General features: G+C 36.7%; 1 protein-coding gene across 5 annotated transcripts in view; it reads right to left on the reverse strand.

The window, feature by feature from the left end:
• The window catches only part of GOLGA4 (golgin A4), an 87617-nt gene extending 65884 nt beyond the window's left edge, over positions 1-21733 (reverse strand). For 3 of the 5 annotated variants that reach the window (XM_010945824.3, XM_010945823.3, XM_010945826.3), the window contains exons 1-3: positions 21323-21553; positions 13020-13109; positions 5212-5310 (exon numbers count right to left, since the gene is read on the reverse strand). In XM_010945824.3, the coding sequence (XP_010944126.2) occupies positions 5212-5310; positions 13020-13109; positions 21323-21394 (261 nt within the window). In that variant the 5' untranslated portion in view covers positions 21395-21553. Of the gene's footprint in view, positions 1-5211; positions 5311-13019; positions 13110-21322 lie in introns of all 5 variants that reach the window. The other 2 variants (XM_010945825.3, XM_010945827.3) reach the window with 2 other exon arrangements.
• Positions 21734-22466: the final 733 nt, after the last annotated feature.

The raw sequence follows: 22466 nt of genomic DNA on the forward strand, positions 1-22466 counted from the left end.
TATGTGAAAGCTTTTTGTTTTGTTCTGTTGGTATGACAAATATTCTAAATTAAGCAACATTCTACTGATTACATCATACTGGGATGAACTCCATGGTAATGATGATATTCTGAGATCTAAAATTCTATCCTGCATTCATAATGCACGAAATGTCTAACTAAAATTAGAGCTATAGCAGTAGCTCATGATAAGATATCTTCCATGTTCTAAACAAAAGCATTCAACCAAATACTAGCCACTATGTTTCAGTAACTTGGTAGTTAAATAGTACATTTTCTCTGTGATTCTACAGCTCCACAACTTTACCAAGAAAGTCAAATATTTGATTTTTCTTATTTGTAAACACAAGTGGAGGAGGTGCTCAGTTTTGCAAAAGTGTTCTCAAATTTTTGAACTCTCATTAGGTATTTGATACTAAGAAATTATCAAACTTTAGGAGTGATAAATGTATTATGTTTGTATATTTTTAGTCTTTACCTTTAGAAATATATACCAAAATATTTAGATGAAATAAGATCTCTGAAATTTCTTTCAAATAAACCAGTGGTGATGCATAGTGGGAGTAGCTGTATATGTGGGAGGGTGGAAATGGTGTGGTTAGGGAAGTCGGGGTGGGGTAATAAGATGGCCATGAGTTATTAATTATTGACACTGGGTAATGAATTTGGGAGGAGGGGAGAGAAATCTTCCAGCACTATCATTACTATTTTCATTTTGTAATATGCTTGAATTTTTCCCTAATAAAGGTTTAAATACCTTCTCGCTTTAATACAAAGAGTTATCAAATTTATCAGTCCAAGATATTTCCTTAAAGTTATAGAGAGGAGAAAGGTTGGGGGAACATAGACACTAAATTTTATCTTTCTGTTCTCTGCCAGTTCAAAGAATTAGAAGTTGTACACATGGCCTATATTTGTGTAGCACCATAATCAGTGCTTTCCAGCCCTAAAAATATCCTATGCTACAAACTATAAAATAAAAAACATACTTTATCGAAATTAGCAAGTCTCTCTGCCAGGCAGTATACTGAAAGGTAATGGGCACTTACATTATGGAGAAAGGAAATAGAAAGGCTCCATAAAATATGTAGGTTGGGAAGAAGAGTGGCAAGAGAGTCCATATTCTATTTTAAGTAAATTACTTGGCACATGACTGTAGTCCATATGAAAAAAGCTATTCTACAATTGTGTGAAATATCACCTTACCAAACAAACAGCGCACCATTTAAAAACTTCCCCTCCCTGCATCTATATTTCAATTTATTTGTTATACTATATATCTAAATAAATGCAGGACAGCTAAGCAAAGTATTGACCTCTGTTACCAAGTAAATTTAAGTTAGGAATCTCTAGAAGCAAAATTACAGATGTGTCACTTCCTATGATGCCTTCTCTACTCCTGCCCAACAAAATCTTACTCATCTCTCAACTTTCAAATGCGTTGTATTTTGTGAAGCTTTACAAGGCTGGCCTGAAGGACTAACAAATTTCCTATGCCTGTATTTTCTTCTATGAAGCCTTAATTCCTTTGTATTGTTAAGTGTATGTTGACATCTTTGTCTCCATAGTAAACTAGAAACCCTGGGAGGGCAGGAACTCTACATTTTGCCTGACTGGCAGTAGAGGCTCAGTAATTGCTTGTTCAATCCTTATGCAGTTACTTCCTTCAGTGTGAGAAGACTTCAAGGCCTTTCCCCAGAGAGAAGCCTAAAGAACTCGCTCCACAGTCACCAATACTTTCTTCTGGAGGCAATTCTTAGATAATAGGAAAAAGTTTCTAAAGTACATTTAATTTAAAAGCATACACAGGTTCCCTGCCAGATTTGTCTTCAGTTACGTTTTGTTCAATCTTTCAACAAACATTTTTGACTGCTAAGTACTCAAGGATATAGCAATTTTTAGAATTTGGGATAAAGAGATAACATTTTTCAAAAAAACTGAATTAAGGAAAAGTCAGCAGCTGGTGAGATAAAGTAATGAATTGGATTCTCACTAAATTTTATTTTATTATAGGATATGCCATAGTTTTCCTTTGTTATGTGAGAAATGTTTTTTATCTGAACAAAACAAAACTTAAATAAGATTAACACAGACTTTCAGCCTACTTAAATTATTTTAAATAGTTCTAAAGACTCCATTTTTTTTTAAAGTTTTTATTTGTATTTTATTATTCACTTTACGTCATATTGGCGAACACAAACACCTAGTTAAAAAAATTTTCCCCTTGAATTAGTCATTTTTCATATGGTGTATTTCAAAGGTGTTGAAGGTCACGAGAGGGGGAGGTAATGTTTAGTCTAGGCCCCCTAATTTCCTGGAAGTGAAGTTCTTAAAGTAGTCTGTGAATATAGTGATACCTACTCCTTGGCCTCCTTTCTTCCTTTATCCCTTTTCTATCACTCTTCTTTAAATTCTGACTCTGCACTGGAGAATGTGCAGGTTATTTCCTCAGGATAACCTCTCATAGCTGTTTAAGAGACATTTTTTTCCCAGTTTCATTGAGATATAATTGGCAAACAGCACTGCATAAATGAAAGGTGTACAGTGTAGTGGTTTAACTTACATATGTTATAAAATGATTACCACAGTGAGTTTAGTTACATCCATCATCTAGCATAGATGCAAAAAAAGAAAAAGAAGAAAAAATGTTTTTGTCCTTGTGATGAGAACTCTTAGGATCGGATCTCTTAACAAATTTCAGATAAACCACAGAGCCACATTAACCACAGTCATCATGTTGTACATCATATCCCCAGCACCTACTTATAACTGGAGGTTTGTACCTTTTGACCACCTTTATCTAATTCCTTTTTTGACCCTCACCCTCTACCTCTGGTAACCACCAATATGATCCCCCTTTTTCTATGAGTTTTGTTTGTTTATGATTCCACATGGAAGTGAGATCATACAGTATTTGTCTCTCTCCGTCTTATTTCACTTATCACTATGCCCTCAAAATCCATCCATGTCATCCCAATGGCAAGATTTCCTTCTTTTTTACGGCTAAACAGTATTCTGTTGTGTACATATATTCTATATCTCTTTATCCTTTCACTTGTTGATGAACAGTAAGGGTGTTTCCCTGTCTTGGCTATTGTGAACAATGCTGCTATGAATGTGGGGGTGCAGATATCTCTTTGACATAGTGTTTCCATTTCGTTCAGGTATATTCCCAAAAGTGGAATCACTGGATCATATGATAGTTCTATTTTTAATTTTTTCAGGAACCTCCATGCTGTTTTCCATAGTGGCTACCAATTTACAACCCCACCAACAGGGCACAGGGGTTCACTTTTCTTCAGCATCCTTGCTAGCATTTGTTATCATTTGCCTTTTAAATATAGCCATTCTGACAGTCATGAAGTGATATCTCACTGTGGTTTTGCTTTGCAGTTCCCTTATGATTAGTGATGTTGAGCACCTTTCCTTGTACCTCTTGACCATTCATATGTCTTCTTTGGAAAAATGTCTGTTTGCTTCCTTTGCCCAATTTTAATTGGATTATTATTATTATTTTGCTATTGAATTATATTAGATCTTTATATATTTTGGCTATTAGCCCCTTATCAGATAATATGATTTGCAAACATTTTCTCCCATTCAGTAGGTAGCCCTTTCATTCAGTTGATGGTTTCCTTTGCTGTGCAGAAGCTTTTTAGTTTGATGTAGTCACTCTTGTTTATTTTTTTATTTTATTTTTTTAACATTTTTTATTGATTTATAATCATTTTACAATGTTGTGTCAAATTCCAGTGTTCAGCACAATTTTTCAGTCATTCATGGACATATACACACTCATTGTCACATTTTTTTTCTCTGTGAGTTATCATAACATTTTGTGTATATTTCCCTGTGCTATACAGTGTAATCTTGTTTATCTATTCTACAATTTTGAAATCCCAGTCTATCCCTTCCCACCCTCCATCCCCCTGGTAACCACAAGTCTGTATTCTCTGTCTGTGAGTCTATTTCTGTCCTGTATTTACGCTTTGTTTTTGTTTGTTTGTTTGTTTTTGTTTTAAAGACTCCATTTTTTAATTATTAGTATTGTTCACAACAAGATAGGTACTCAATACAAATTATTTTATGTACTTATGAAAGTAGGCCTAGGAGAAGCTCTCTCTCTCTCTTTTTTTTTTTTTTTTTTTTTGTTTCTATTACTACTACATGAAATGTAATATCATTTTATGCTTTTAAAGTAAGTTGGTAAGTTATCTCTAACGGGGACCACTATCTCCCCCTCAAACCAGTTTTGAAAATAGTGAGGTGTTACCTGTAGCCAGAACTAAGGAGAGACCACAATCCCTGAGATCCAAGCTAAGGCATCACTAGAACCCTGAGCTGCTTTCTGTTCTACAACTAAGTTTAGGATGTAATACAGGATTGCTACTGGCCATATGCAGGCCAAATCTTTACTGGTTGCATGGATAAGAACAGAAATGTTCTAATTTCATCACACCAGCTGCTTAACAAATTAAACCAATTCTCACTGTTTAAAAAAACCTCAATCCCAGTTCAGTCAACGTCCATTCTAGCACCAAAAGGTATCCTTACTGGGCAATGAAACATCTCTAAGTTTTAGTTTGCTAAATTAAGAACTTAGATACCTTGGGGAAAAAGTCTATTTTCCCAAAATGAAATTATGTACAAGACTCAAAATTGTATGAATTTAGTCAGTTGAAAAATAAAGAGGTAATTACTTCCTTCCAAACATTTAATACATAGAAAACTGGTACACTCCCAAAATAAGATGCAATTATTGGCTATAGCAGACTCCACCTACCTATGCAATGTTGTTTCATTATGGATTTACATACAAGGACTTTTTTTCCCTAAAAATGTGAGTCACATCGTAAAATATCCTTGGCCTCTTACCAACAGTAGAACAGATTCCTAGCAATGCATACTTTTTTCAGTTAATGAGCAAACACTCCCTAGGGAGAAAACAGAGTTTACGCCAAGTGAAGGTATTCCTCACTACATTAATGAAAACAGTGTTATTTTGCTGCTGTTAAAAAGCCACCAAAAAAACACACCAGCCATCAGAATTCAGCAATTTACTCTCTGATTTTTTAAGAGCAAGGTTAGCAAAAGGGCACTGAAGATGCTTTGAGAGATAGTGAGTGGCAAGCAACGTGAGATTTGCTTCTAGAATTACCAAATTATTTCACTTCCCCACAAAGGGAATGCAGAGAGCGGTGGAAGGACTCACCACACTGTCAGTCTGTGTTTTAGGCTGCTTGGAGGAATCCAAAGCAAAGATAGTATACTCAGAGAGAAAAGCAGGTTCTGCTATCATCCCGGCTAGTAGCTGTCTCATTCAATGTAATAAGCAGAGGTATAAAAATAAAACAAATGATGAAAAACAAATCATAAGGGCACGTTGCAAAGTGTTCTCACCACACACCACACACAACACATAAAGGCCTTGTGCTACCACCACTGCCGCCACCATCGCTCCACCCACAGAAATAGTAAGTTGCTGGTCAGGTAGGAAGGGAGATGAGCTGTTTGAGTTCTCAAAACCCAACTTTAAACAACTTGCTTATAGGCATACAAATGATATATGCAAAGGCACCACAGCACACAGCATGTCTGGCAATTCAGTATAAGAGTCTATACCAATAAGAACAATGCATGGTAAAGAATACAAAGCTTTAGTATGACAAATAGCAAGCCAATCGTATTTACACATTCAAAAAGGTAGCATGGAAATTTATAGGGAGGATAAAACACATAAAAGTTTAATTAGTCTTTTAGTTGTACTTATGTACAGTATAGTTTTCTCCAATACATACAGAAGAAATTTTAGAAACTGAAGTTTACAGTAAGTTTTAAGGATAAATGCTATTATATTAATTCTTTTGATAAATAGTGTTCTGTGCTTCCATTTTCTTTCAGAAACTATATACTACACATCAAAATACTATCATGAATTAGATGTATAAGAAATTATAACTAAAAAGAACTTTTTGATGGAGGTGGTTACACAAATATACACATGTAATAAAACTGCATAAAATTCCACATGTGCGCGGCATGTAAAACACATGAAATCTGATCAAGGTCTGTGGATGTCACAGAGTTTACCGATGTTAATTTCCATGTTTTGATAGGTACTATAGTTACTTTACAAGATGTTACTTTTGGGAGAAACTGGGTAAATGGTACACAGAGCCCCCCTAAAAAGAAATTTTGTAATCTCCCATGAATCTTATTTTAAAATAAAAACTTTCAAAAACAAACCTTTTGATACATTAACTTAGCAGTTAACGTATGCTAATTATTGTATATTACAAATACATAATATAGTAGAGTTGTATCAGAAAATAAATGTCTGCAAAAACTTAAGAATTTAGACTTCTCATCTCAGTAGTCCAGAGTTATGGGTTCTGACTAGAGCCTTCACTAACTCTTCATCTAGTCCTATTAGCAGCCATCTTACAGATAGGACAAACAATTTTAAAGTCTTTTTAGGTTATGTTAATAATTGCTACCATGGAGGTAGGATCCAAGAATTGATTTTACACTAAATCATAAAATTTAATGCCGGTAGCGTACTAAAATATACTAGATGCCTATTTGGCTCTAGGGTATCATTCTACCCAAGTTTCCACTCTTGCTGAAAATTTTACTCTCCTGGGAACTCAGAAAGGTCATCTTATAAGTGGATGTTATTTTAAGTTAAATGCTTTACAAATTCACTCTTAGGCTTCCAAAGTTAATTTTTGAAATGAAGTCACTCTTCATTTCACACAAGGAAATAAATTAAAATTTCACAGTTAAGAGTGTATTTGAGTGGGGATATAGCTCAGTGGTAGAGTGTGTGCTTAGCATACACAAGGTCCTGGGTTCAATCCCCAGTATCTCCACTAAAAAAAATTAAAAAAAAAAACTTTAAAAAAAATTAAAAAAGAAATCTAATTACCCCTCAAAAGAGTATATTTGAAATTTTAAGAGAAAAACACAAAAGCTGATACCCAGTATAGAAAAACACGCTGACCAAACATTTCAAAACCAGGTGCTGCCAAACAATGATTTATACTCCACCCCCAGCCCAAGTAAAAGCAAAATAGCTATTCCAAAGCCTAGGGAAGCTTTCTCCCCACTTGTTGCCCTTGTCACTTGCTTCTTAAGCCTGTGAAAGTTTCCCAAGATTCAGTTTCCAAATATCCTCAATAAAATTCTGTCTCAACTCAGTCTCTTTCAAACTCTGTTCAAATTCTAATCCAAATCTGCTAAGAATTTAATTTACCTCTTCCGTGTGGTCCTTCATTGAAGCTATCAGTTGAACTAACACTAATTAAAGTTTTATGTATCTACATATTTTATGAAGACCACCTAAAACTCCTATCAGCCATCTGTTGAAAGCTTTCGATCTATCTTCCATGTCTCTTACTCAGATGTCTGTCTGTCTATCTATCTCTAACTCTCTGTGTTTTTGGTGGGATTACTCAGTATTCTTTTCAAGTTCCCTAATTTTCCCTCGAACTGGGGCCAGTCTGAGTTTCATTCTGATTTACATTTTTATATCAAACATTTTTTTATTCCTAGGATTTCTAATTGCTTCTTTTTCATATCTACTTAGTCTATTTTTGTTTTGGCCTGTTTTTTCCCCCCACAATTTTCTGTTCTTTTTAAGAAAATTATTACTTCATTTAGTTCTTACTGAAGACACTTACTTCAAATCTTGTCCAAACTGCCCTTTTAATTTCAGCTGGAATAAATTAATATCCCAATTCCTATTTTTATAGTATGTCTTCTTAGCATTTATTTTTGGCATTTTCCTTTACAGGCTCATTTTGAGGAAGATATTACCTTTCTCCTTCCTTCTGTGCTTAATCCTCTTTATCCAGTCAATCTGATTTCCTGGGATCCAGTTTGGGTTCCCTGACTTAAGGCAATACAGGGGTTATCACAGGCCCAGTCACTAAGCCATTGTGAGGTTTGGTTCGGTTTTCGGTCACAAAGCCTCCCTAAAGACAGCAGCTTCTCATAATAGGCCACAGAGAGCTCTGGGCAGCAGCTGGGAAGAGCTTTTTTTGACCTCCTTTCACCAGTGCAGAGAGCCCCACTTTAGCCTCTGGCTTGCAGCACTTAAACTCTGGCAGCAGAACACTCTCCCAGTCTTTCTCAACCAAAGTTCAAAGAAAAAATCAAGTCCTAATGCCAGCCCTGCTAGCTAGCATCCACTGTACACAATGAATCAATATGTCTCCTATGTATTAATGTATCTCCTATTAGGAGAGGGACCCTAAAAAGTTTAGTATCTTCTAGTATCTCTGCCTTGAAGAGAAGAGGTCCTGTTTCTATCTTCCCAGACACTGTTATATATAGTTGTTAGTAGCAACACTTCCTATTTTGAGTCAATTAAATTCATTCCATTCTTATTTGCAATAATGTATACCTTAAGAAGTACATAATATACTCAGCAGAAGATACATGAATGTAACACTTCAGCAACAACAGGAGAGGAAATATGCAGTAGACTATGGTTAAATCATCTTGATCAAATCAAGAACATGAATTAATTGTTTTGTCTACATGAAGATTTCTAATATATATAAAGTTAAAGATATACTGTCTTTAAACAAACAAACAAAAAAGACAGCAAAAAAAAGGACAAAGTGTTTAACTTTCCCTAGCCCTAATCACAGGGTATATAAAGATGGTAAAAAAGAAACAAAAAACAAACATATACCCAGCCAGGAAACCAGGAAAACAGCAATACAGATTCAAAGAATTTTCGCTAAGTCCTAGGGCACCAAAGACTTGAAAAAAATAAGTCATCAAAGATCCAGTTCTGAAAATGCTCAGCACACACATCAAAAAAGTGGAACCAAAAGTTGGTTCAAAAAGATCAACAAATCTTGTGTTTGACTGACAGAGAAAAAAATAAAGGAAAAAAGATGCATATTACTATTATCAGGAATGAAGGAGGGAAAAATCACTACTGCATTTACAGAAATAAAAAGGATTCTAAGGCAATACTATGAACAACTCTATGCCAATAAACTGGACAAGTGGGATCACATAGATGAAATCCTAGAAAGACACAAATTACCAAAACTGACTCAGGAAGAAACAGAAAATATTAATAAACTATAAAAAGTAAAGGACTGAATCAGTAATTAAACACTTTTCACAAAGAAAAGCCCTGGATCAGATAGCTTCATTGGTAAATTCTACCAAACATTTAAAGAATTAATACTCTTCTTCAAAGTCTTCCAAACAAATATGAGGGAATACTTCTCAATGCAGTTTATGAGACCAATATTTTCCTGACAACAAAACCAGATATCAACACACAAAAAAATAAAACTGCAGACCAACATCTCTTATGAATATAGACACAAAAACCCTCAAAAAAAAAAAAAAAACTAGAAAATCAAATCTGGCAATATAAAAGTTACATACCAGGAACAAGTGAAATTTATTCTATACAGGGTTGGTTTAACATCTAAAACCAATTAATATAAAACATCATATCAAGAGAGTAAAGGACAAAGCCACTGCCAATCTCAAGATGCAGAGAAAGCATCTGACAAAATTCAACACTGCTTCATGGTAAGAACATTCAACAAACTAGGAATGGAAGGGAACTTCCTCAACATGACAAAGAGAATCTATTAAACACCCACAGCTGGCATCATACTTCATGACAAAAAGAATGAATGCTTTCCCGCTAAAATCAGGAAAGGGAGACGAGTATGTCTGCTCTCACCACTTCTGTTCAACTGGAAGGTCTAGCCAGGGAAATTCGGCCAGGGAATGTAATAAAAGGCAGCCCGATTAAGGGAAGATGTAAAACTACCTCTATTTGCAGATGACATGATCTCGTACAAAGAAAATACTAAGTAATGCACTAAAGCACTGTTAGAACTAATAAATGAGTCCAGAAAGATTACAGGATAATTTACAAAAATCCAATTTTATTTCTATAGAGTAGCAATGAGAAAACTAAAAATGAAATTAAGATAACGATTCAATTTACAGTAACATCAAAAAGAATAAAATACTTGGAAATAAATTTAACAAAAGTAGTACAAAACTTATATTCTGAAAACTATAATATTTTGTTGAAAGAAATTCAAGACCTAAATAAACAGAGGAGGAGAAGGAAAGGAAGAGGAGCATGAGAAGATAAAAGAAAGTTTCCCAATTAATTAAATCTGATAAAGACGGCTGAAAAAGAAAAGTATAAACCATTCTCCTTACAGAGTCAGAGGAAATGGAAATAAAATAAGTATCAGAGTGCAACAGGATATTAATAATGCACTCTGACCAATATAGTTGATTTAAGGAATGAAAGACTGACTTATTATTAGGAAACCTATTAATATAATTCATGATGTATCATTAGACCGAAAGAAAAAAATATATAAGAACTGAACAGATACCAAAGGCAATTTAACAGGCATATCTTTTACTTTGATTCTAACATCTAACAAAACAAAAGCAAATCAGCTTCGAAAGTCAATCCATTTAGGGGCAAAATTAACTCCAAACATAGGAAGAAACATTTCTCATCCATTACACTGAAGATACTTCTCAGTAATTCCTAAAGAACAATGCCTTTAGAAGCCCTGAAATAAAGAATAAATTTCAAAAAAGTGCTTAAGAATTGTCAAAAGCTGCAAGTATCAAGAATCCCTGTTACGGGTCATCACATGGAACAGTGAAAACTGACTTGGAAATACAAAGACAACTAACCAAGGTAAGAGGCAGCATTTGGTTTCTGAAAAAAATCTAAGATCAAGAGAATAAAAAAGAAAAAGGGAGCTCTTTCTTGAAGTTTGGGGAAGCATTCCAGTCCAAAGCAGCCTGATGCTTCATTATGTATTTCCCTGCAATGTCACTCTTAATATAAAATGTAGTGCCCGTGCTATTCAAGAGTGGATGAGTACAGAAAAAGCCTTCTCTTTTCTGTATAATAATGATCTTCCATATGTGATTCACAAATAACCAGCATCTTCATACTTCTGAATTCACCTGCTCCTCACAGGAACCTTGTGACAGTGGATATTCATTTCACCAAAATTTAAAGTTGAGAAAGCTGAGGCTCTGAGATGTTAAAGGAAGTTGCCTAAAGCCACACAGCAGTTAAGGGATGGAATCTTGTGATCCTTCTACTACACCAGGCTGTCTCTCTGCATGTAGGGAAGCAAAAAAAAAGCATGCACTATATATAAACAGACATCTACTAAACAGAACAGAATCCATCAATTAACTAAAATCATTTATTTCTATGCATTGTTTTTTAGCCAAAAAATTTTTTTGAAGAAAATAAAAGGATTTCTGGAGTTTAATTTTAAAATATTGAAAAAAAATTTGAACAGATGAGTCCCTAGAATAAGAACAGACATATGTACTTCGGCCTCCCATCTATGAAGTGTCTCCAGAAGACAGCAAACTAGAAAGCAGAGCAGGAGAGAAAGTGAAAATACCAAACCTTCCTTTGAAAGTTCAGCAGGCAGAGAGAGAGAAACACCATCCCTAGGGCCTGAAAGCACATAATAGTCCATCTGTTTCCCTCCCCTCGTGCAGGGATCTACGCAGAGTAGGTAGAGCAGCCCTTCCCGTCTTGTATGGCTGCCCAACAGCAACTCAGTGAGCACTCACTGTGTGCATGGCACCATGCGAGGAGGTCTATATGCTGGTTACTGGTAATCCCCACAGGACCACAAGGAAGGTATCATTACTCCTATTTTACACAAGAGAAAACCTGAGTCACTGAAAAGTTAACCTTCAAAGATCCTCCAGCCAGCAAATCCAGATGACCCCAAAAACCACCTTCTTCTCACCAGTCTATTCCAGGTCTTACTCCAAATAAATAAGTAAATGAAGGCAAGCCAGAGAGTGGAAGAAGATGTTTACTAGGCATATATCCAATTAAAAAACTCCTATCCACACTATTAAAAAAAGAACTCCTACAAATAAATAAGAAAAAGACAAACCAATAGAAAAATGAGCAAGAGACTTAAGCAAGTACTTCACAAAAGAAGTTGTCACTACACAGATGAATAATGCTCAATCTTATTAGAGAAATGCAAATTAAAACTACAATAAGAGAATATTACACAACCACCAGAATGGCTGAAATTAAAGACTAGCGAGAATGTAGAACAACAACATTCATAAGCTCCTGGTGAGAAGGTAAAGTTCTACAATATTCTGAAAAGCAATGGGCATTATCTTCTAGTGTTAAAACCATGTAACCCTTTAACCCAGTGATTCCACTCCTACGTACATAGCAAAAGAAACACAGGTACACATGTAGCAAAAGAAATAGACAATAATGTTCACAGCAGCATAATTTATTTTAGCCAAAACTTGAGAAAACCCAAATGTTTAGCTATAATGTTTACAATAGAAAAGCATACTTAAGTGGTACAATTAAAAAAAAAGAAGAAGAAGCAAATATCAAAAAGTCAGGATGATGGTAATCTTTCGTGGGGGAGGGAGACAGCACTTTAGTGCTGGCAGTGTTCCTTTTCCTGGCCTCAGTGGTCATTATATGGGGATTCACTTTGTAATAATTCACTGATTTGTGCATTTATGTTTTACCCTCTTTTCTGTTTTTGAGAGACTCATAATCCTTCACAGAAGGATTTCTTTCACAGAAAGAAAAAAAAAAGTTGAAAACTCTAATCTGAGCTATGGTTCCAGCTGCAAGTCACATGGAATTAGTAGTTAATTCACAGTTTCCAATCACTAGCTTGAAAATACAGGACTTTCCCCCATATAACACTATGCTGAACAAACTTATCAAATCATTCTGAAAATTTCAAATACTAAAGGCAAAGTATATTATCCTCTCAAATTAAGATACTCAAAGAAAACACTCTTTACAAACGCAAAACTACTATTTGCAAAAAAATTCGGTTACTAAAAAAACCCTAGGAATTAAATAATTAATCTGTCAAAATAATTTCCCACTTTATTATCAACAGTAGCATTAAATTATAAATTAGTAAGCTTCTTGTAAAAGGTTTATTAAAGAAGAAATTCCAAACTTACCTCTCTATTGGGTGTGCCTTCATCAAGTTGTTCTGTAAATGAAGATGTCCTGCTCCTGGTTCTCGTTGGTGTTGACGAATTGGAGGAAGCCTAGATTAAAAAATTATTGCACAAATTAGAAAGACTACATCGATTAGCACACAATGTACTAGATTCCTTCTTCCAGTCCATGCCCAAAGAACCCAGTGAAAGGAAGGAAAAGCGCGAATACATGAAAAACAGAAAAGGATAACCTCCTGGGTCCTTGGTCTGATTCTGCCACCAACTAGAACTATGATCTTAGATAAATTAACTTTTTGAGGGCTATGTGTCCTCAAAATTAGGTTGTGATGATAATATTAGAGGAGACTGAAACCAGGTAAGGAGTATATGAAAACTCTCTGTACTACCTTTGCAACTCTTCTATAAATAAAAATTACTACAAAATTAAAAGTTCACGTAAAAAAAAAGATGGTCAATTCAATATTTAAAGTGCGTTCCAGCTCTAATATTCACTACAATGAACTGCACAGCTAAACATCTCCCTAGTCAAGGGCCCTGCTTTGAGAATACTGTGCACATGACAGCTGGATACTGAGATGCCAAACCTTTAGTTCTGTAAAGGACCACATCATTCCTATAATTCCTCAGTACAAAAACCCTCAGGAGAAGGGACCCAAAATTTAAACTAGGAGTCCGAGGTCTACTCTAAGGTGAGCTAAAAACAGTCCTAAAAGTATTAAAAACCAAAACTTCAAGACCTCCCTCACCTATAACCAGATAGATCTTAATTCATCTACACAAATAAATGTCTTGATGTCTTATCCTTCTGTATTCTGCACAGCACTAAATAAATAAAAGGCATTCAATAAATATTTGTTAAATAAGTGAGTGAATGAACAAATGGAACTCTAATCTGTCAAGTCAGCACATACTGCTGGGGCTACGCTGGAACAGAGATCCTGAGGAACAGTGTACACACATACACATACAGACCGACATATACATATTTAGTTTACAATAAGCATAACATTTCTAATTAAGACGGATGTTCAGTAAATGGTGCTGGGACAAGTGGCCATCCATAGGAGGGGAGAGAGACCTACCAGATCCTTACTTCATAATCAAGCTATATTAAAGATTTAAATAAGTTTTTAAATTGAAATATAAAAGAAAACATGAAATTCTATTTCTCTCATGTGCAAAAGCACAAATCAAAAGGAATAGTTTAATTGGGAAGATGAGGAAAAGATCAACGAAACATGACAAAAGCTTAATAACGTTTTTTTCTAAACAGCTCTTATAAGTCCTTAAATTGGAACTCAGAAAACTCACCAACCCAGTCTTCTTTTCACCTAGGGCAGGTGACCTGAGCTCCACCAGTGAACACACCCACATGACACTCTGAGTCATAAGCGAGCGATGTGAGAAAACAGACATGCAAAATTAAAGCTCATCACTGGTGAGCATGGAGACACAGAGCTTCATGCAGTCGTGCACGAGAGCTGTGCAGTGGAAGATGCAATGCTGGTGCCAAACTGAGGCAGTTGCGACATTCTTATTAGTGCAGTGCCCCAGTGTGGCTGCGGGAACAATTAGCCCAGACTTTCAGGCCCTCCTGTAAAGCTTACAACCAGTATGTGGGGTCAGCCTCCTCCAGCTCAAACACATCTCCAGACAAAAGTAACAACTTTCCCCAACAGGAAAAAAAAATCACAGTTTTAGACACTAGAATGGGAGATTATTGCTCTCACTACTGCTTTCAGGGACTAAGGGTCTGTGAAACCAACAGGTATGTGGGGTCAGCCTCCTCGAACTCAAACACACCTTCAGACAAAAGTAGCAGCCAAATTTAATGAGCAACACCCTAGAGGAGTTACAGCACCAACAGCAGGCGGGGGCTGGTACCACAAAGCAGGGGTGTAACAATACACCCATTTCCCCACAGCAATCCCAGTCCCACCCAGGTCATGCCAGTTTATGTTCCAAGATAATTATTCATAGTGCCCCCTTTCCTTCTCAAGAATTTTTGGATAATAAATCATATGGTCAACTTTCAAAAGTAGGACCCTCTTTGTTTTGGCTGGTCCTCCAAACAGGAGAGCAGCAGGTAAGAGCAGAGAAAACCCACATCAGCTATCAAAATAAATCACCCACTGGGCCTTCATAAATATAAATGAACAACCAACAATAACAACATTTTTCTCAGGAAAAAACAAAAGAAAATCAAGGTGATCAGTATGAATAAACATAAAAAGTATAACAAGTGACCCAGAACAATCAGATAAATCAAGGAACAGAACTTAAATATGTATGTATGTATAATGTATAATGCTTATCCTAGAAGAGTTTTGAGAAGCTCTAATCTCCATGAAACCACAAGTTTTAGTTTTAAAAACTAAAACAAAGCAACCTGCATAGCACCATGGTTAAGAGAATGGGCTTTAGGGCCAGACTGCTGGGGTTCATATCTCAGCTTCACCACTTACTAGTTGTGTACCACAGACAAGCTACATAACCTCCCTTGGCCTCAATTTCTTATTTGTAAAATAGGGATAACACAATTCCATACCTTTTATTAGGTCATTTATTAACTTAGTACATGCAATGCACTAAGAAAAGCACCTGGCTAAAAATAACCACCCAGTGTTAACTAGTGTAATTATTATTTGTGGAAATTAAATACATGATTATCAGAATAAATTCAACAGAAGCTGCTGAAATAAAAATCTGAAGACATCTCTCAAAACAACAGAATAAACAGAAAAAAAAGAAGGAATACATAAAAAGAAAGGATATACAAAGGGTTTACCCACAAAGATTAATAACAATTTTTTAAAAAAGAAAAGAGAGGGGCTAAAACAAAAAAGCAAGAAATAGAAGAAAACTAGAAATTTTCTAGAATCAACGAAAAAAGAAAAGGTTCAAAGATCAGGTTAACTACCAATGAAGAAAGGCTTTTCATCTGCACACATGATGCTAGAAGACAAGGGAGAAATACATTCAACAGTCTGAGGGGAAATTTTCAACCTAAAAGTTTATACCCACCCAAATAAATGTTTAAGTAAATGAGAACTTCTCTCTAATATTTTGTGATTTGGAAGGTGAAAAACCAACTGCTGTTAATTAGAATTCTACACTTTTTTTTTAAATTGAAGCATAGCTAATTTACAATGTTGTGTTAGTTGCAGGAACACAGTAAAGCGATTTAGTTATATATATATATATATATATATATATATATATATATATATATATATATATATATTCAGTTTTATATATTTTTTTCTTCACATTCTTTTCCATTATAGGTTATTACAAGATATTAAATATAGTTCCCTGTGCTATACAGTAGGTACTTGTTGTTTATCTATTTATATATAGTAATTAGTATCTGCAAATCCCATACTCCTAATTTATGCCTCCTCCCCTCTTTCCCTTTGGTAACCATAAATTTGTTTTCTGTATCTGTGCATCTGTTTCTGTTTTGTAAATAAGTTCATTTGCATAATTTTTTAAGATACCACATATAAGTGATACCATATGTTGGTCTTTGACTTACTCCACTTAGTACGATAACCTCTGGGTCCATCTGTGTTGCTGCAAGTGGCATTATTTCATGCTTTTTTATGGCTGAGTAATATTCCATTGTGTGTGTACGTATGTGTGTGTGTGTATGTACACACACACCACATCTTCTTTATTCATCTGTCGATGGACACTTAGATTGCTTCCATGTCTTAGCTATTGTAAACAGTGCTTGCTATGAACACAGGAGTATATGTATCTTTTCAAATTACAGTTTTCATCTTTTCTGGATATACATCCAGGATATGTATCAAGGAGCAGGATTGCTGGATCATATGATAGCTCTTTTTAGTTTTTTAAGGAAACTGCATACTGTCTGCATAGTTGTTGCACCAATTTACAGTCCCACTTATAGCACAGGAGGGCTCCCTTTTCCCCACACCCTCTCCAGCATTTATTGTTTGCGTACTATTTAATGATGGTCATTCTGACTGGTGTGAGGTGATGGCTCACTGTGGTTTTGATGTGCAGTTCTCTAATAACTAGCAATGTTGAACATCCTTTCATGTGTCTGTTGGCCTTCTGTATGTCTTCTTTGGAGAAATGTCTACACTTTTAAGAGCCCTGACCTTCATCAACACATTAACTGAAATTCTAAAAGTTTCCAGCTTTGCTTTCTCACCAAAGGATGCACTCTGAATCGGCCTACAGCTTCAGTGGGATGTAAAGGTATGTATAATTTGCATCTACATCTCAGGACCTTTGCATATCACAATTTAACAAATTGGGTTAATTCATTCCACAAGCTAGGGAGACAAGGCTTCTCAGAATTTTTTCCTCCAAGTCTTCCTATCAAAGTAAGAAGCAGATGAAACAACTTTGTATGACCCTTATCCTGTTCAAGTTTCATGGCAGATTTTTTAAAAATCACATAAATAAGGATTGTTTTATTATTTAAAACATGAAAAGCTAATGCATATTCCATATAAAGTATTATCAATAACCACTATATGCTCCCTGGTCAAAATACAGATTTATAAACACTCAAGATATATTCTGACTCTTCTGATCTAAATGGTATCTCTGGGAGTTCTGTTTTTTAGATTGAGGCTAATTATTCTAGCCAAGTGTGATTTACAAAATGGCTATGTTCCTTCAGAATGGGACTTTTCTCTGCTATTTGCGGAATTCAAAAAAAATTTCTATTGCCTAAACTATTATTTGTGGTCTCACTCTAAAAAAGCTATAATTCTGCAAGTTTGGGGTGGGGCCCATTATTTTGCTTTTCTTTAACTCAATTTTTTCCATTTCTAGATGTACAGTTCAGTGGTATCAATTATATTCACATTGTTGTGCAATCATCACCACTATTCATCTGCAGAACTTTTTCATCTTTCCAAACTGAAACTCTGTTTCCCATTAAACAGTAATTCCCCACTCCCCACCCCCTGCAAACCACCATTCAATTTTTTGTCTCTATGAATTCAACTAATCTAGGTACTTCATATAAGTGGAACCACACAGTATTTGTCCATTTGTGCCTGTACTTTTATAATTTTTAAGTTTTAATAATATTTGAAAATGGCTAAAAATGTTTTTAAAAGTTGTTATTCGTGGCACTATACATATCTCAAAAAATTACAGTATATTCTATATTACTTTTTAATATTTCTTTTACTGAATTCCTTCTGTAAGGAGTTGAAAATCTGAAATAGAAATTCACTGTTAAAAAATAATGTTAAGTGAATTTTGATTTGAAATTTTAGTGATTAGGTTTCAAGTCATCATCAGAGTTGAAAAAATGTTTATTATAAATAGTATCTGCCAAACAAGGATTCAAATAATCTTAACACCAACCAAACAGAAGTGACTGGGGACTATCACAAGGCTGTCTTGTTTTTACTGAATGCTTTCAAAAATTTAAGGTACCCTGTAGTGTTATTAATACTACCACTACCACTATCACTATTATTGAAAAGTTTTGCAAATATTGTGATGCACATGATTTGCTTAGCCCAGAATTATATAAGCCTGATAAATCAAGTCACTGTATTTGAAACATACCTATCAGGCAATCTCACCTAGGGAAAATGAGCTAAGAATGAGGAAGTATGCACCCAAAGGCCTCCAAAATCTCAAAACAAATGTTTCAAAATTTGTGTTAATAAACTAAAATGTACTAAAGAACCTCTCAATTACATGCCCTTATTTTACACAAAGTTTTAGCTTATGTGTCTTGATAACACAATAGTTCAAAAGCAGGGAGAAGAAAGATATGGGGCAGATAGCAAGTGAGGCTACAAAATAATTATGAGAAGTAGACCAAGAACAAACAAATAAATCCTCTTCAGTGGGTAAGTCTTTCACACTTCATTAAATTCCTGAGGACATGGTGCTTTCAACATAAAATAATTTATACTCAAAAATGAAGAAATGATTATATTATATAAATTCAAAATCCTTTGCAAAGGAAACAAGGATATGTAGAATTTGTTACAGAAAAGACTGTCATCAAAAAAGGTTTTTGGGTTTTTTTTTAATTCATACTTGAAAGAAATCCTTACCTCTGAAAACAATAATCCAGAACTACTCATCCTGAAGGACTGTGAATAAATAAGGATCTGAGACCAGAAGAGAATCAAGTTTCTATCAGCAGTTGATCACGAACAATTTACTTTTGCATTCTGGATAAACATATATATTATCAGAGAGGATTGTTTTCAATCGTTTGTACACAAACTTATTTGCTCCACATGCACTGTCTCACCAGAGGCATCAACCTGTAGAAACTTGGACCTCTAATATATTACCTTGTACCTAGTTTTTTCTTAATATTACTCTAAAAACAATCTTTATTTGTTAAAGCTCAAAAGTAATTCTTTTTCATGAAGAAAAGATAACATTACAAATACAAAAAAACCCAGCACCTTAGAGCATATCCTTCTTAAACTATCTTCACTATGTGTGTGTGTATATATATATGTATTTATATTTATAAACATATTTTTCCTACAAAACTGGGATCACATTTTATATGCTTTTTTTTAATATCTTTTAATACAAATATCTTTGCATATTAATAATACCTTTCTGTAGGCTCTAACTCTAGCCGTAGGACATGAGGCAAGTTACTTAATTTCTTTGTGCCTCACTCCACAACCATAAAAGATTATCTACCTCACAGATTTATGTGAGAATTAAATAAAATAATCCATGTAAAATATTAAGCAAAATGACTAGCAGACAGTAAGAGCCTAATAAATGTTGGCATTTTTTAAGGCTGCATAATAACCAACTCTGATATAACTTTAACCAATTTTCTGCCGTTGAACATTTTTAGCCAGTTTTTACCTATTAAAACAACACTGAAAAAAAAAATCCATGTGGCTAAATCTGTAATTCATCCCAAATGTTCTCAGAATAAATTAGAATACAAGTGGAATTCTGGATCAGCAACATTTACAGGTTCCCTTACATTCACTGCCATGCCTGTTTCCCCACATTCCTCATCTCTACCTCATTTCTCAGTCTTTTCTTTATTAAATAACTATATTTTGTAAAATTTTTAAAGCTTCCAGTAAATGGTATGAAAAGTAAAAAATCTACTATTGAAATTTTAATCACTATTTACATTTTATTTGGGAGAATGAATAAGCTTTCTGTATCATGTTCCGATGTATCTCAAACACTGTTTCACTCGACAGGAGCTTTACAAGAACAACTTCAATTTACTCAGTGCAAGAGTTGCTCGGTTTAGCCGTTGTTAATCAGTTTTAAAGCGTTGTTTAAAAGTTGTATGAAATCAATGCTATGTTAAAAATGTTTTAGAAATGCCTCCGAATTACTCAAAACTCAGCCTTTCTTGTAGAAACTCTAAAATTGAGAGAGAGATTTGCTCAATCTGTTGAGACTCAGAAAAGCTAGGAAGAAACTTAGCAGAAGCCCTCCTCTCTGCTGAAGGGATCACGTGCTGCCAGCACCAAAACACACATTCAGAGTTGCTTAAGAGACTGCTTCTGTTTCTTTAAATTAACACTACTAACACGCCCCCTTTTTCCTGGAAAACTGTCATTTCCTGAAGCAACAGCATTCGCGAAAAACAAACACTATCAAGACTCTCGAAGAAGCAGAGCCGAGTTGTGAACAGGAACCAGCCCTGCCGGGCCTCAGAGTCAGCCCTTTCGCCAGCCCCGGATCAACCAAGTTATGCGAAGTGACTAACTCGTGATAGCCTCGGGCTCTGGACGCCCGCCACACCGCCACCCCTTTCAGGTCCCAGCGCTCCTGCAAGCAGTCTGGCCTGGAATGGCTCGACCGCTGGCGCTCACCCCTGGACCAGGGTTTGGAACTAGACTTCCGTCACGGACCAGAGGCCCCTCGGTACTCAATCCCAGGTCGGGGATGAGAGAGGGGACTTCGGTCAAGAGGTCAGATACTACAAGGGACCCTGGTTTTCGCATCTCGCCCTCACTTCTGAGTTAGGGTCTCGGACGGTTGGGGATAGGTCAAAAATCATGCCAGATCAGAGCCCCTGTCACTTATTCTCAGGCCGGGGTTGGGCATGAGGAGAAACTCTAACAGAGGTCAGATGTCACGAAAGTTCCTGCCACCCCGACGGAGTTTTGTGAGGGGGGACCCGGGTCAAGAGTCACGGAGGACCTGGACCGCCCTATGCATATTCCCAGTCCGGGTTTTGGGGGAATCCTCAGGTTAGAGGTCAAGGGTCGGAGAGGAACCTCCCCTTCTCTTTGCCAAGCGAGTGTAAAGGGTTGTCGGGAGAGCGGCGGCCATAGTACCTGAGTAGAGGCCAGCGCCTGCTGGAGCTGCTGCTGCTCCTCGCTGATCTTTTGCTTCAGTTTCTTGAACATGGTGCAGCGCGGGGTCCTGAGTGTGGATGAGACCTGAGGGGCGAGTGCCCAGGGAGACCCGGCCGCGGCGGCGAAGGAGGCTTCTCTACACCAGGGACCGTGGGGACTGGGCCTCGCCGCCTCCTCCACGGGCTCGCGGGCGGTTCAGGGTACTCGTCCTGCGGGTGTCGGCGTCGCCGCCGCCGCGTCTCTCTCTTCTGGGTGCCACTGGTTGGCCTCGGCCCCCCATCCAGCCCCGGCGGCGGCGGCGGCGACAACGGCAGCAGGTAAGCGGTGTGCCAAAGGCGCCTGCGCGGCCTACGTGGAGCTCGCCGAGGGAGCTCTACGGAGCGCCGTAGAGGACAAGCCACGTGTCGGCCAGCACATGCGCACTCTGGGGTCGCTCCCGAACGTGGGAGGGGAAGGGAAGATGCCGGACTCTGCGCTGCGTAAACTCATTGCGTGCAGAGTTGCCCTCAAGAGCGGCACCAGCGGAGTTCTGATCGCTGCGCTGACACACTCCCCGGGCTTGGGCGCTGCGAAGTCAGGCGGGGAGGGATCGGCTTCTATTGACAGTGCCACCGCGAAGGATGAGTGTGTACGCGTCCGGCGTGGGAAGAGAAAGGAGCCAGGGAACCTGTCGAGGGCTCTGAAGGATAGTGTACTGTTCAGTTTGTGCTTAAGATACGCCGTTTTCAGTGCCTCGTACTCCTACTGCTTCCCAGAAGGGCCCTCTTCCCTTCGCTGGACTCTTCCAGGGATCAGGAAGTGCCTGACGCGAGGCTCCCAGGGCCCAAAAAAGTTTCAGGTGAATAGTGTAAGATCTCAGGCACCTGGGCATCCGCCTTTGTTTTTTTTTCCACCGAAACCATATATTTTAACATATTCATTAAAAAATCTTAATGACTCTAAGTGCCAGGTCCTTGGGAATGTTAAGAGAATTCTGATGGAAGACACAGATTCCTGAAGAGTCCAAATTTAGCCCTAGCACTTGCAGTCATCCAGAGTTTAATGTTTATGTGCCTATTTCATCCAACACCCTGAACTTTGGCCATCTGTGAACCCTCAAATCCATCTCAGCAACCTGCTTCTG

The sequence above is a fragment of the Camelus bactrianus genome, chromosome 17, assembly GCF_048773025.1.
Source record: "Camelus bactrianus isolate YW-2024 breed Bactrian camel chromosome 17, ASM4877302v1, whole genome shotgun sequence".
NCBI lineage: Eukaryota > Metazoa > Chordata > Mammalia > Artiodactyla > Camelidae > Camelus > Camelus bactrianus.